Source organism: Pteropus medius, unplaced genomic scaffold, assembly GCF_902729225.1.
Source record: "Pteropus medius unplaced genomic scaffold, Ma_sr-lr_union100, whole genome shotgun sequence".
Classification (NCBI taxonomy): Eukaryota; Metazoa; Chordata; class Mammalia; order Chiroptera; family Pteropodidae; genus Pteropus; species Pteropus medius.
Genome location: NW_024349802.1, coordinates 23,463,351 through 23,480,238, shown reverse-complemented (window position 1 = coordinate 23,480,238; position 16,888 = coordinate 23,463,351). Strand labels below are relative to the sequence as shown.

The 16,888-nt window shown below is 32.1% G+C and overlaps 1 protein-coding gene across 3 annotated transcripts in view; it reads left to right on the top strand.

Annotated features, from left to right (window-relative positions):
* The window catches only part of ZCWPW2 (zinc finger CW-type and PWWP domain containing 2), a 119,649-nt gene that overhangs the window by 62,249 nt on the left and 40,512 nt on the right, over positions 1 to 16,888 (top strand). For all 3 annotated transcript variants that reach the window (XM_039836704.1, XM_039836703.1, XM_039836702.1), the window contains exon 4: positions 10,669 to 10,783. In XM_039836704.1, the coding sequence (XP_039692638.1) occupies positions 10,669 to 10,783 (115 nt within the window). The remainder of the gene's footprint in view (positions 1 to 10,668; positions 10,784 to 16,888) is intronic.

Here is a 16,888-nt window from a genome sequence, read left to right as displayed (position 1 = left end):
ATTATTTTCCCATAAATACCTATATTCTGTGTTTACTAGAATTAGCTAAAGACAATATTTATGAAAATGTATATTGTTTTTATTTTGTGGACTGTACGAATCTATGAGTTTTTGGTGCTAAAGAAGCTAGGCAAATCTTCAATGAAATTGTGATGTTAGACTCTGTTGGCCCTTTAAAATACTTTCTCATTGGGGATGGCTAATTTTCCCACTGCTGTGACAACTAGAGATCTCTTACTTTCTCTCTCCTTCTCTCAAAATTTGATTTCAGGTCTATCACACTACATGACTGATGTATTGGTTTTATAAAAATTGTTTTCTAAAGGATGCCAATCCAGATACTAGAACAACCTAAAATGTCAAATATATCTTCTTTGAAACAAAACAACCACAGCATATAGCAGTTGTCTGTTCCATCTTGATAGGAGAGTTTAGGTATTCAAAATGCTTAATAAATATACGTTAAAGTCTAGGTTAATAAAATCTTGTCTCATAGCCTGTGATTTTTCTGATTTGTCCATTGGGGCTGTTTTATATTAAATGGCTCGGCTTCCTACTCTTCCTGTCACCCCCAGTATTGCAGGGAGTACTCAATCCCTATAGTGGTAATTTTTGTCTAGAATTTGAATACAAAATTCCAGTATTTCAAGCCAAGTAATGGAATCACACTGTAAATATTCCGCTCTCAAATTTCCTTATTCTTTCTTGTCTGCCTTATTTCTCCCCTAATACTTATTGCATTCTCGGTATTATCTCTCAGACAGATGTAAAGGATCTGACTAAATAGAGCCAGAACGTTTGTGTGTTTGTGTCAGGTTAGCTGGTTCACACTTTCTAGTGGTGTGGGAGTGGGGCTCAGAAGTTATTTTGACCTTAAAATCTTGCTGACTTGGAGTGAGCAGGATCCATGTTTATGTCTAAGGAAACCTAAAAAAAGAGTAAGAAGTAAGTGTTTTAAAGCAATATTTGCTTCAAGTATTCAATAATTTGAATAAGATGTCTAAATAATCCAGAGTTGATTATTGAAGCTTTTACAAACCTATGTTAAAGATGACAGATGGAAGGAGAGGCAGATATTGGGAAGCCAGGGAGTGTGCGGTACGCATGGGTGTGATGTGACTATCTTCTGGTTTGCATCAAAAGAACGGGAGTGCTTTTACTGTCTAGATTATTGGTTGCTGTTGCAGAAATCCAATACAAGGAAGACAAGATATCTTTGCGATTAACTTTCTACTCAATTGCTCTAAGTGAAAACGATCTGCTCAACAGAGGAGTAGAGCGATAGCTTTGGCATGATAGTAAATAGAATGATGCATCAGGGCGATACATGGTTAGCCAGAGAGCTACACTGCAAGTTTGAATGTATAAGTAGGAGCAGTAGACATAAATCACCAAGCAGAGTACTTTATAATAGGCGGTAGTGTCGATCCTCACTTAGTGGGGATGCATTCCAAAAGAAAATTAATATATATTTCTTTAGATTATGAAATCCATGGCTTATATCCCCATATTTTAAAAGGCACATTATATAAGAAATAACTTAAAGTAATGGTCAATATTTGAAGTCATTTCAATGAATTTATGAAGCTCAATAAAGCAAGCTAAGTACTTATGATTCTGGTTTTCTAGATTTTTAACATATGCTCACCATTGTGTCTAAAGATAAATTTTCTAAATTGTAAGTACTTCTTTTGCAGTTAACTTTAATATTGATATAATCTAAATTTGAATTGGTTATTTTGGGTTGTATATGCTATCATTATACCTAAGAGACTGTAGTGAGGCTGTACCGTTCCCCCAATAGGGCATATGAAGGAGCATTTGATTGAATTAATTTAGTTTTAAAATTAGTTTCTATTTTTTACATACCATTTAAAGTCCTTAAAATTAGACACACTTTTTTTTTTCAAGAAAAAATACTACTAATATAATAGAATAAATCAGTGACCCACGAAGTACTTTATAGATCTGAATTCTATTAAAAAAAAATAAGTTCTATATTATCTTAAAAGTAATATCACTATGTAATAATGCCAGATGGTCATCATATTTATAAATTTTTCTTTTACCTTTCTAGGGGTAATCACATAATTTAAGGTTTAAAATATAGCAGCCTTTTATTTTCATCACCAATTCCTGACTGGGTTTTACCCATGACAGCCTGACAAAAATATTAAACAGCCTATTTATGCCTTTACTCAATAAATATTGACTGAGCTCCCATTATCTGTGACTCTTTCTGGCTCACAAGTGAATAAAACAGAGAAAATTTAAATGCCTTCATGAGACTTAAATTAGTGGGATAAGACTATATAGTACACAAGCAAATAAATAAATAAAGATATGGTACGTTAGTTGTTGCTGAGAACTACAGGGAAAACTTAAGGAAGAGCAATAGTTAGAGTAAAGGAGTAGGATGCCAAGGGGTGGCAAAGAAAGACCACTACCTGCCTGTTACTGTAATATTCAGGGTCCCCTAGCTAGGTCATTCTTCTCTGCAGTCAACCAAATGCCAATGGTTGGTTAATAATACTTTGTTTTGATTATATTTTTTTTCTCTCACTTATTTCAAAAAGTAGTCAGACCCCTAGTGTTTCCATGTTCCATCAGGATGAGAAGAGTGGACTGGGAATGGAGAGGCCAGTGCCTCCGAGAGTGGCAGGCAGGAGCAGCCAGGCAGAGAAGAGATTCTGCCAGACTTAGAAGAGGACAAGTCTGTCAGTGCCCTGGGTAGTAGCAGTACCTCAGAGAAGGATAGCAGGTGCACCCAGGGAGATTGAATCCATACCATCAGGGTTCCCAACCTCTAAAAAGACTCTTTTGTCCAGGTCTGGTAAAGAAGCTGTTAGATTGCCTGACTTCAAGAGACTTGAATAAAGATGTTATTCATGGAACCGTTACAGGTTGAAGAGTAATGCTTTGCCCTCAGTCTTCAGGCACCATATATTTTTTACAATTTATGTGAACCAATGGAGAGTTAGGGGTAGTCCTCAAAATAACTGAGATTACTCATCCTTGATAGATGAAGGCTGTCTCATTCAGTTTTATGTAACGAAAATAAGGTAACATGACATTGCTTACACTTTCAAGTTTGTAGAGTAAAATTTATGCAGCTACAACTCCAGGCTATTATATCTTGATTAATTCTCATGTGGAGAAGCAATCTTAAAATTCAAAGCAATGAAAGATATGAATTTCTGCCACATTGCAGATTTCTCTCCACTGGCTCTACTGAGTGGACAAACGCATGTATTCTTTCCTTGAATTTGCCACTCTGTGTTAGTATATGATAGTAGAAACAGCCTTATTCAGTGAGTCAAAAGATACTGAGGTGGAATGTTCAACTTCTTGGGAAATGTAAAGATGATATCAAGGCCTTCCATCAGCCAGTAACAGTTGATTGAAACAAGATCACATAGGACAGTCGTTTACAAACTTTTCAATTTGGGGCATAGCCAGGAATTTTCTCAGACGTAGGATATTATTGTTCCCTGTCTAACCATTTGTTTAGTCTCAAACCTCATCCTTACTTCAAATATTTACATGCTTATTCATCTATCAAGAATACATCTGGCAAGAATTAAAGAATTATTTTATTTACACTCAGAAATTCACACAAATTTTTAGAGTATATTTTCCTTCTCTCTCCATGGTGATTACTTATTTTTCCTTTTACTCCAATTTAATAAAACCGAGAAAACTCAAGTTGCCAAAGTAATATAAAATTAATGAAGGATATGATATTCCCTCTTGGGATCATGGAATTTACCGGAATTTGAAGATGCCCAGCCTTTTCTATAATCTCATCCAAAGTCATTGACCTTAATCCTTGACTTTATAAGCTTTTTGCTCCTTGATAATTTGCTAAAGAGTTGCCTTGAAAATGTCCTTCTTAAACAAGTATGTTTAAACTTGTCTGTATTTTGTTTTGTTTTGGGGTGATTTCAAAGTTCTAAAATTATTAGATATATTCAAGATTTAGTGAAAGACGTGTCTTTAAAACTACAAAATCTGAAGACAGTAATTATTTTTGCAACTCAAACTGAGGTACAAGACTATGTTTGCAGGACTTACAAAGGAGGTGCCAAAACTGGCTTGGCACCACATAACCCAATTTACATAAGGATATAAAAGGTTTGAGATTGAACGTACAGAAATTTCATGGGAGGAAAGAATGGTGTACTGTGGCATTTCCCTTACACCTTCTCCCTCCCCATCATGGAAAAATGAAGGATGGTCATTTTCGTGTATGAGCGATTTTTTGAGAGCTTGATGTGTGTACCCTGGAGTGTGAGCAACACGGTGTACTGGTGTCCACCTTCCCCCTGAGAAATCTAGAGAGTGAGAGTTTCTGGTTATTAGGTCTGACAGCAGAGTGAAGAGAGCCAGAGGCACTGGGAATGACCAGCATTCTCACAGTTTTCTGAAGCAGCGATACAGGCAACGTGAGAGAAAGGTCAGGAGTCATTTTAGATGGGTCCCCATCCAAGGCAGCTTCCGGTTCCCACGAAATCTAAGCAGAAGATGCAGAAAAATGGTAATGGGATGGTGGCTGAAAGAAACTATCTAAAAGAAAGACCTTGCTTCTGTCAAGGGAGCCATTTCTAGTGGGGAGGTAACATTCTCCAAAAAACCCACAAAGCGCTTCATAATAAAAAACATTTCAAGCCCAGGAAGCACCAACCCCAGATCACCATGATAGCAGTCAAGTGAAAACATTTTCTGCAATTTCTTTTCTATTCTTCACACCTAACGCTTTCAATCCCAGAGAACCTAGTGTATATGGGGAGAGAAGGAGAAGCATGTAGAGGAAAAGGAGGCTGTGGCCTGAAATATGATCCAGCTTGTGGAGCACAGAAGCTTTAATTTGAAGTAAAATTTGGAACTGTGTCTCTTAATGCAAGTAGACATTTTAGTTTTTGAATTATGGGCTACTAAATAAGTAACTGTAGGATGTTTTATTATATGAGAGTTATCAGGAAAGTTATAGAGTCTGCTGTAGATTCATCTAAGGGTTAAGAAATATCTAGATTCAAGTTGAAAGAGTGAATTTGAATTGCAGTTACTGTTTGCTTGAATTTGAATCCTATTTTGAACAGTATTTGGCTTTGAATAATTCTTTATAAATCTGAAGTTAATTATCTATTTGACTTCTCTCTAAAAAGGTAAGTATAAACGTTTTCATGCCTTTAAATAATTTTTCCCTTAGTTTGGGTTTATTCAAAACAACAATGTTTCCTTTGCCAACTTTTTTCCAAAATGTAAATCTTCAAGTTGAACATCTCTTTAAATACTATAGTATTTTAAAATTAAAATAAATAAATAAATAAATAAATAAATAAAATTTAACTTAATCACAGTATTATTCTACAATTCATTTAAGCTTGATATTCATTCATTCTTCACAAACTTTACCCTAGTAATTAGTATATAGAATAAATCTATCACGTTTCTTTCTTGTCAATCAAAAACCTTTTCTTGGCAGATTCCAGTTGAAAGATTATGATAATGTCTCAAAGAGCTTAGTTTATGAAGGTGATTACAAGTAAACATTTCATTGGTAGCTTCTGCAGAAGAATTTAATTTAAATACATGTGAGTCACTTCAACATGTCTTAAAAAATACATGAACTCAGTCAACTGAAAATCTTATTTTTAATCAGAAAAGAAATTTATTGTTAAGGTAGGAAATTGTAGGTTTTTTAAAAAAGTCTGTGGAACTACTACTATTATTTAATTGTCCTGGCAGAATTGGTTAATATAAATAGCCAGAGAAAGAAGCAAAAGTACACATATAGGAAAGGAAAAAGCAAAATTATTATTAATAGCTGATTATTTACCTGGAAAACCCATAGAACTCAAATGGAAAAACTATTATAAATAAAACTATTATAAAGAATAGAAAACTGAACAATAAGAAATTCAGTTATGCTGCAGTTATAAAATTACTATACAGAGGTACCCGGTGTGGAAATATAAAAGGATAAAAGTTCCCAATTATAATAGCAACAAACCATATATAATATACTGGAGTAAGCTTAAGAAGCATGTGCAAAATCTATATTAATAAAATTTACAATGGTACTAAGAGACAGAAAATAAAATGTAAATAAATGGGAAGATATAAAACACTTCTTAGTTTGGAAGATTTCATAGAAAAATGCTATTTCTTCCTAAATTAACTTTTTTTTTATTTTAATGCATTCTTGATTTTTAAATAGGATTTAAAATAATACAATTTTTAGGAAAATTAAACATAGAAAATGGATTTCGGCCTATAAAATATAAAATTACAATAAAGCTCCATTAGTTAAAGCAGTTTGGTATTAACAATGATTTCACAGAATAATAGAACAATGTAAGATTCAAAATTAGACTCAAACGTACTTGGAAATATAGTTAGTGATTAAAGTTGTATTCAAATGCTTAAAGAAAAGTTGTATTATTTAATAAATTGTATGGGTACAAATGGCTAGCTACTTTGAAAAAAGTGAGGTGGAAGCTGTAACTCATACTGCACATCCAAATTAATTCTAGAAGGATGAAAGATTTAAATGAACAGAAAAGAAAATATAAATATGCTAAAAGATAAACTATAAACAGGAAATGATTTTTATGACATATAGCAAAAGACTACTTTCTCAATATATAAAAATTTCTTATACATCAATAGGAAAAAGACCAATAGCAATATTAACATAGGACTTGAATAATAATTCCAAAGAAAAAATATAAATGGCTTTTAAAAATATGAAAATATGATGAATAAGTTCTGGGGATCTAATGTACAGCGTGGTGACTATAGTTAACAATATTGTGATATGTACTTGAAAGTTCCTAAGAGAGTAGGTCTTAAATGTTCTTACCACACACACACACACACACACACACACACACACACACACGCAAAGGTTAGTGATGAAATGCTAACTAAGGTTGATGGAAGTGCTAACTAACCTTATTGAGGTAATTATTTCTCAATATATATGTGTATCAAATCATTATGTTGTACGCTTTAAATTTAAACAATGTTATATGTCAGTTGTATCTCAATAAAGCTGGAAAAATATGAAAAACTGCTCACAATTACTGAACTCAAGAAGTAGAAATGATACTTAAAAAGAAATACCATTTTTCTCTTAAAAATATTCAGAAATCTAAAAGTTTGGTAACAGAAGTGTTACCCAGGGTGCAAAGAAACACATTGTTTGTGGCATTGTAAACTGTGACTACCTCATTCAGTAATGATTTTACAGTAACTTCCAAAATTTAAAATATACATACATTATATCTGGTAATTTAATGTCTGGAATTTATTCTTCAGTACACTTTCACATGGACAAAATGACAAAAATTTTTTACTGCAGCAGTTTCAAATTACATATAAACAACCTAAATGTCCGTCAAATTAGGGGATTTGTCAAATAAATACGTGATAAATATTCCCTTGATTCTCTCATCCAGCTCCTTGGATTTAAATACTGTGCATATTCATGATTCCTAAGTTTTATCTGCAGTTCAGTTCTCTCCCCTGAATCCCTTACCAAACTGTGACTCAGAATCTCCACTTGGATGTCATAATAGACATCTGATACTCAACATATCTGAATTACTTTTTTTCTTTTTTTTTTAATTACAGTTGACATTGAATATTAGTTTCGGGTATACAGAATAGTGGTTAGACATTTATATAACAAGAAATGATATCCCCAATGAGTCTAATACCCACCTCGCACAATGCATAGTTATCACAATATTATTGACACCATATCTTTCCCTCAAATATCACTTCCTTGACAGACTTTCCTATCTCAGTAGATGGCAAATTCCAGCCTTGTATTTGCTCAGTCCAAAAGCCTTAGAGCCATCATCGCTTTTCTTCACAACCAATTTTCACTTGGTCAGGAAATTCTTTTTGCTCTACTTTCAAATTATATTTAGAAACCTACCACTTTTCACCACAGTGGATGCTACTACCCTGGTCTGCAACAACAATCATTTCTTGCCTGGATTATTGCAATAGCTCATCGTCCTACATCTACACTTGTCTCTGTATAATCTGTTCTCGTCAAAGCAACCAGAATGATTATTTTAAAATATGAAATTAAATCAGATATTACTCTTCTGCTCAGAACTCTGCAGTGGTTCCCATTGTACTCAGAGTAAAAGCCAAAGTCCCTCCAATGGCCTGAAAGAACCTCCAAGATCTGGTCCCTGTCAATTTTCTGACATCATTCTCTGTTACTTTCCTTCTTCCTCATTCAGCCTCAGCCATGTTGGCTTCTTTGATGCTTCTTGAATATACTTGTATTCTCCTACCATATAGCATTTTTCTTTTCCCACAATGCTCTTTCCTTGTATATCTGCAAGGCTAACTCACTGACTTCCTTCAGTCTTTGCTCACATGTAAACTTTTTAATGAGATTTACCCTGACCACTTTATTTCTTACATCTTCTTTATTACACAGTACTTATGACCTCTTAGAACATGCTGTGGCCTTATTTGTTATGCTTATTGTAGATTGTCTGTTTCACTGGCTAGAATGTAAGCTTTGTCTGTTTTCTTCAATGATAGATCTTGAGGGTCTAGAATATGTTGAATCAGTAAATAAATAAATAAATAAATAAATAAATAAAGCAATCTTCAAGACAAATTGAAAAACTCAAAGTGTATATTCATAACATCCTTTAAAAATAAATATATTTATATAAATGATGTAAATGCTTGTGGATGGATACAATATTGCTAGAAGACTGTGAAAGAAACAGGTAATAATGGTGTCTTTTGGGGGAAACAGTACCAGGGTTGGGTAGGGAGGCATATTCTATACTTTGAGAATGTACACCTATCACTTCTTCAATTAAAAAACAAACTAGTTGAAAAATGCAATGCACAGCTGAGCTTAAATCTGGAATTCAAAATTCTTTTCTAGAGTCTTAACTTTTTGAGTTTCTTAGATATTTAATGTCTTACCACTAGGTGGCACATACTTACCGATAGATTCTTAAAGACCCTCAGACACAGGTTTTTAAAAAAAGCTCTTCAGTTCCCAAACTCACCAAAGTTTACTTTAGCTATATATTGCATTTTTTTTTTCTAAAAAATTTTCTTAACTTCAGTTGTTTAGGGCTATATCAGCTTTCAGGTGATTATTCACTATCTGTAATTCTTAGCATCATTATAGCATTTGAGTTGCAGAAATGGCTTAAATCTGCAAATGCTTTCTAGATTAGATATCCTTATATTCGGGTAAATTTTCTAATGTTTATTGAATTGTGTCTGCCTATCTTTTTGTCTTTTTCCCTATGAAATCGCTTAATGAATGGAATTTAAAGATTCTGTATATAAAAGTAGATTTATTTGATTATTTTGTTTCACTGCTTTCATACCAAAATAAATCAATGTCCAGGACCACATGCAATTTAACAACCGTGTTCTCAATGCTAATATAATATGCAGAGATTAGGCAAATGGATACTGCGAAGGATACAAAAATGAAATATTATTTATTGCCTCTGTCTTCAGGGACCTTTCATTTTATGGGTGGAGACAGTCATGAATGCAAATAACTATAATACAAGTCAGAATATAGTAAATAATTAAATTAAAATATAAAGTGTAATGGGAACCAGATAGTTCATATTAATTTGGGGATTCCAAGAATAAGGTGGTATTGGAGAAGAGCTTTAAATATATAGTTTCATTCCCTGAATGAATTGAATATTGGTGTTATATAGATTTACATTTCTGGGTAAAGGGCAAATTATATATCTGAGATAAAGATATGATCATCATATGCAAGTGGTAAGCGTAAATTGTAGAATAAGCACCTCTATTCTTTTTGATAGTAAACTTTTTGAAAAAAGAAAATAGTGGCATGCATTTATAAATCGTACCATTTAAAAATATTATTAAAACCTTTTTTGAGCAAGTTCTGAAATGACATTGGTCTAGATAATTTTTATAGCCATTTTTAATCTAAAGGTTCTTTGATTCTGATTTTCTTTTTCAAAATATATTCTTTAAAAAACTTAAGCATTTAGAGAAAGTGCTATATTCAAGCAGAATAACATTTATTGAGTGCTTTCTTTCTATTCCAGAAAACTGACATCTGTTATTTCATTTAGACTCATGAAACCTTTAGGGGTTTGTACTCCTATCTACATTGCACAGATAAAGAAATTGAGACACGGAAAGTTTAAGGAACTTGTATGAATATTTTGACTGTCAGCCATAACACCAAAATTAGATGTGATTTGAATTTCTTTCCTTACAATTAGAAACTTGGCTTTTCAATTTCTACTACTTCTGTATCATTGCTATGTTACTAAAAAGGGACTCAGCATTATTCTAATGTATTAATATTGACTACTTTGTTACATTAGTAGTCTTAACTTTTTATAACTTTATAAGTATGATATGAATCATATTAAAATATTATCTTAGTGAGTCAAGAATCTGACCCTATGGCTATTGATATGCAAAATTACTACAACTTTGCTAAATTCTAAAATAATAATGCACTAATAATCAGATACTAAAGTCTAAGTAATATATCGTACAATGTTTAAATTAGATTTAGTTCCAGCTCAACAGCTAAATCAAATGAATGTTAAAACAAAATTATATATTTATAATGCATCCTATTATTTTTCTGTGTTTCTTTAGCCAGAAAAATGTAAGAATAAAAAGAAGTGGTATAAAAGTGCACTACAAGAAGCATACCTACTTTATGGATATTCTCCTGAGCAAAGACTGGAAATGTGCTACCTATCAAAAGAGGGTATATGAATTTTTAACTTTTTGTCACCCCAAAATACGGATTTATTCAGATGTGTGCTTTCCAAAATATGTTTGCAGTTTAAAAAATCTTTCTCTTCACATCTTTGTCCACTGATAAATCAATTTTGTATGGATTGACAGTATATATTTTACTCTCTGAAACTATTTTCGATTAATACACATCCACTCTATTTAAATACAGGGGTTTTAATTAGCGCTTCTGTCATCTTCTGTGCTCTTAGATTATCTACATAGGTCCTCTCGTGTATTTCAAAGCATGTATTTCAAAAATTAGAAGCCACAGCTTAAAAATGTATCCCTGGGGTGAAACTTTCACTTGGATACGCTCTATTATCTCAGAAAAAGTATTTTTCAAAATGTTTTATTTTTAAATAAATTCAAAGCAGAGATAAAAGATAATCTTCAACTTTCTTTTTAATTAGGTGAAACAAATGAGAATATTTTAGGTCATTTTCAAAGAAAGTTCTCTTGGCTCATAAATATTATGGTTTATAGACAGCTTTTTAAATGAATTCATTATAAGGATTATAGTAGATATAAAATTTTAAAACTAAAAACGATTATCACATAAAAATGATGATTTTTCAATAAATATGTTTTTATGATCACTGCTTAGTGATCATAATAATTTTCTATCTTATGAAGCCCTTTTTCACTTTAACACTTTAAGTTCTAAAACAGATTACGCTGTAGGATGATCTGACCTTTGCTGCTGACTGAATTTAAGTAACAGTAATTTTTTTTTTTTTTACCTATGGAAAGTTTAATGTATTTTAAACTTATTAATTACTAATTTAAAAATAATTAAAAACTTATATGTGAAAACATTTTATTTGAGAAAAAGTTTAAATATTAACCCAACTACCTAAATTTAGATTTTAAAGCAAATAAGTAGGTTTGAAAAGAGTAGTAAACGAATGACAAGAACACTACTCTAGTTTACTCTGAGACCGGGAAAGGAGACATTTATTACCATAAATGCAATTTTATTCCTTGTGTTAAAAATATAATGTCTTCGTTATCAGCAGTAAAGGTTGAACTCATTTTGTTGTCACGAATACAGTTTTATACTTTGCATGAGCTATACATTTCTCTGTGTAACCAAAATAAACTTTGAAATATTTAGTTCTTTTAAACATTGATACTTTGAAGTAATATAGTCATTTACTGTTTAAAGTTATATTGCAACTATTTCACACTAGCAGGAGATCCACTCTTCATAAGTTATTGAACTATGCCTTTGCCATTGTTTTGTATGCCAAGTATTTATGTCTGGGTCCTTTGGCATGCTGGACTGTCAAGAGACTCTGGAGAAGGGTTCTTTCTCATCAGTTTTGCAGCAACAGACCATTTTCTTGTGACAAGTCTGGTGATTTTTACATGCACAATTTGATGTAATTCAGCCTAATTATTGAAAGCCTTATGCCTAAAGACTTTCATTTTCTCTGAAGTAGCCAAAATGAATGGGAGTGAAGAGGCCTTCAGTAGTTCAGTCTTTGCTGTAGCAATCTCACTCACTTCATAGGCACTCTTCACTATCTCCAGAATAGATAATTTAATCCTATATTTGCTTAGCTTCCAAAATGAATTCTAGTACGAATTCAGCTTTTTACTGTGTTCAAAGTGGTTTTGAGAGATAATTAGTCATTATTCAGATATTTTACAAAATTTAGAGGCAACCCATTTATTTCATTGCAGCAACTTGGAGGATTTCTTTACCCCAGAATTTCTTCCAACCTAGAAATAAGTACTACTAATTTTTTTGGCCTCAATTCTTCCTACCCTGCAAAAATTGGCATACTATTATGTTTGACGCAACTCTTTGTTGAAATCTGTAGGGTCAGTAAAAGATACGTAACTACAGACACAGTCATACTCTGACAAATTTTAGTCCTGTCCACATGATTTGGTTGTCCTGTTTTTGTTGTATTAACTATTACGCCACATGAGTGATTTTTCAGCTGAGGATAGAAAGCTTTTTCTTATATAGAAATATTTATTAAAATTGTATTTTTGAATAGTCTCCTCATAATTCAGCTTTAGGATTTTGTATTATTTTTAGGATTAATATTTTCTTACGTGCTATAAATTTTAGAGTGACTATTCCTACTTTTTTTCAGAATTATTTTTTTAAAAACAGACTTTTTTTAGAGCAGTTTTAGATTCTCAGCAAAATTAAGCAGAAGTATAGATTTCCCACATGCTCCCTTTCCACACCCAGCTCCACTACTATCAACATCCCATATCACGGGGCTTTTGATTTTTACTGCATTGAATCTGTAGTTCAAGTTGGGAAGAATGGACATCTTGACAGTATTGAGGCTTACCTATCCATGAACATAGAATATATCTATATTTATTTAGTTCTTTGATTTTGTTCATCAGAATTTTTAGTTTTCCTCATGTAGATCTTGTTCATATTTTGTTAGAGTTATGCCTAATTATTTCATTTTTGAGTATGTTAATGTAAATGGTAATGTGTTTTTAATCTCAATTTCTGCTTGTTCATCACTGGTAAATAGGAAAGTGATTGACTTTTATGTATTAACCTTGTACCCTGCGAACAAAGTCAGTTTTATTTCATTTTTTCCACTGTGTAACTTTCCTTTCCTTATTGCATTAGCTAGGAGTTCCAGTACAGTATTGAAAGAGTAGTGAGGGGAAGCATCCTTGACTTATTCCTGATCTTAGTGGGAAAGCTTTGAGTTTCTTACCATTGAGTATGATGTTAACTATAGGGAGCTTTTTTGTAGATTTTCTTTATCAAGTTGAGGAAATTTCACCCTATTTCTAGCTTGCTTAGAGTTTTTATCATGAATGGGTGTTGGATTTTTTTCAAGTGCTTTATCTGCATCTATTAATATGATCATGTGACTTTTCTTCTTTAGCCTGTTGATTTTGACTGTTGAACCAGCCTTGTATAACTGGGATAAATCTCATTTGGCTGTGATATGTAATTCTTTTTATACATGGTTGGATTTGATTTGCTAATATTTTGTTGAGGATTTTGCATCTATGTTCATGAGAAGTATTGGTCTGTAGTTCTCCTGAAATGTCTTTATTTGGTTTTGGAATTAGGATAATACTGGCCTCATTGAATGAATTAGGAAGTATTCCCTCTGCTTCTGTCTTCTGGAAGAGTTTGAAGAGAATTGCTCTAATTTCTTCCCTAAATATTTTGTAGAATTTACCAGTAAACCCATCTGGGCATGATGCTTTCTATTTGGAAGGTTATTATACTGATTCAATTTTTAAAATAGATATTAGCCTCTTCAGATCGTCTGTTCTTGTGAGACCTTTGGCACATTGTGTCTCTCAAGGAATTGGTCCATTTTATATAGGTTATCAACTTTGTGGGCATAGAATTACTTATAGCATTTCTTTTTTATTCTTTTAATATCCATGGGATCAATAGTGATTTCCTCACTTTCATTTTTAATATTAGTATAATTTATGTTTTCTTTCTTTTTTTCTTTATCTAGCTATATTGCCCTATTGATTCTACTGATAGTTTCAAAGAAATGACTTTGGTCTTGTTTATTTTCTCTATTGATTTCCTGTTTTTAATTGCATTGGTTTCTGCTCTAATTTTTATTTATTTTCTGGTGCTTACTTTAGATTTAACTTGCTCTTCTTTTTCTAGTGTCCTAAGGTGGAAGCTTAGATTATTAATTTTTAGATCTTTGTTCTTTCATAATATGTATTCAATGCTATAAATTCTCCTCTAAACACTACTTTTGCTGTATCTCACAAATTTTTATAAGCTGTATTTTCATTTTTTATTTAGTTCAAAATATTTTTGATTTCTAGTTGAATTCCATTGTACCCTAAGAGCAGACTATTGTGTAGTATCTATTTTTTATAGGTGTATTTTATGTCCCAGAATGTAGTCTGTCTTGGTGAATATTCCACGTGAGCTTGAGAAGAATGCGTATTCTGCTGTTGTTGAATAAAATAGTCTGTAGATGTCAATTATGTCCAGTTGATTGATGGTATTGAGTTCAACTATGTCCTTACTGATTTTCTGCTTGCTGGAACTGTTCATTTCTGGTAGAGAGGTATTAAAGTCTCCAGTTATAATAGTGAATTCATCTGTTTCTCCTTATGTTCTATCAATTTTGCCTCACATATTTTGACACTCTTCTGTTAGAACATTCATGTTAATGATCATTATGTCTTCTTGGACTATAGACCATTTTATCATTATGTAATGCTCCTCTTTATTTCCTGATAACTTCCCTTCCTCTGAAGTCCGCTATGTCTGAAATTAATATAGCAACTTCTGTTTTCTTTTGATTAGTGTTAACATGGTATATTTTTCTCTGTCCCTTTACTTTTAACCTATATTTAAAGTGAGTTTTTGTAGACAACAAATAATTAGGTCCTGTTTGTCAATTCACTCTGACAGTCTCTGTCTTAATTTGGTGTATTTAGACCATTGTCATTTAAAGCAATTATTAATATAGTTGAATTAATAACTATCATATTTGTTACTATTTTCTATTTGTTTCCCTTGTTCTTTGTTTCTATTTTTTTCTTCCATTCTTTCTCCCTTCCGTGGTTTTAATTGAACATTTTATATAATTCTATTATCTTTCCTTTCTTAGAATATCAATTTTACTTTCTTTTTAACATTTTTAAGTAGTTTTCCTAGAGTTTAGAAAATTCATTTGCAAGTTATCTAAGCTCACTTTCAAATAACACCATACTGCTCCATGAGTAATGCATATACCTTAAAATAACAAAATTTTCCTAATTCATCCTTCAATCCCTTGTGTATCATTGTTATCATTCATTCTCTATATATGTATATGAATATATTGTTGCTATTATTTTGAACAAATTGTTTTCTGTTAGATACTTTAAGAATATGAAAAATAAAAGTTTTTATTTTACCTTCACTTAGTCATTCTCTAATCTCTTCTTACTTAGATTTGAGTTTCCGACCTATATCATTTTCCTTCTCTCTTTTAACATTTGTTGCAAGGCAGATCTATTGACAACAAATTGCTTTATTTTTCTCTGTCTGACAAAGTGCATATTCCTTTACTTTTGATGGATAATTTGACAGGGTACAGAATTCTAATTTGGTGATTTTTCCCTTCTCAGTACTTTAAATATTTCACTCTATTCTGCTCTTGCTTGTGTGGTTTCTGAGGACAATTTGGATAAAATTCTTTTCTTTGCTGTTCTATAGGTAATGTATGTTTCCTCCTCTCTCTTCTTTCAAGATTTTTTCTTTATCTTTGATTTTCTGTAGTTTAAATATGATATGCCTAGGTATATTTTTATTGGCATTTATCATGCTTGGTATTCTCTCAGTTTCCTGGATCTATGGTTTAATATCTGAGATTAATTTTGGGGAAGTTCTTGATTATTATTGCTTCAAATATTTCTTCTGTTTCATTCTCTCTTCCTTTTGGTATTCTTGTTACACACATGTTACATTTCTGTAGTTGTACCATAGATCTTGGATATTCTAGTTGGTTTTTTTTTTTCAGTCTTTTTCTCTTTGCTTTTTAGTTTTAGAAGCTTCTAGTGCTATATCCTCAAGCTCAGAGATTCTTTTCTCATCTGTGTCCAGTCTACTGATAAGCTCATCAAAGGCATTCTTCATTTTTGTTATAGTGTTTTGATCTCTAGTGTTTCTTTTTTATTTTATCTTAGAATTTCCATCTCTCTACTTATATTAGCCATCTGTTCTTGCATGTGGTCTACTTATAACATTAGAGCCCTTAGTATATTAATGATAATTGTTTTAAATTCACAATTTGATAATTCCAACACCTCTGACTTACCTGTATCTGCTTTTGATGCTCTGTCACTTTGAGCTGTTTTTTTTTTTTGCCTTCGGTATGCCTTACAAGTTTTGGTGGAAAGGCGAACATGATGTACTGGGCAAAAGGAACTGTATAGTAAATAGTCCTTTAGTAGTGTAGTGGTAAGGCGTGTAGAGTAGGAGAGGGATTCTGTAGTCCTGTGATTAGGTCTCAATCCTGATCTTTGAACTTCACAACTACTTCTCTCTCTCTCTCTCTCTCTTTTTTTTTTATTGCCCCTTTAGGTAGTAAAGGATGACTAAAGG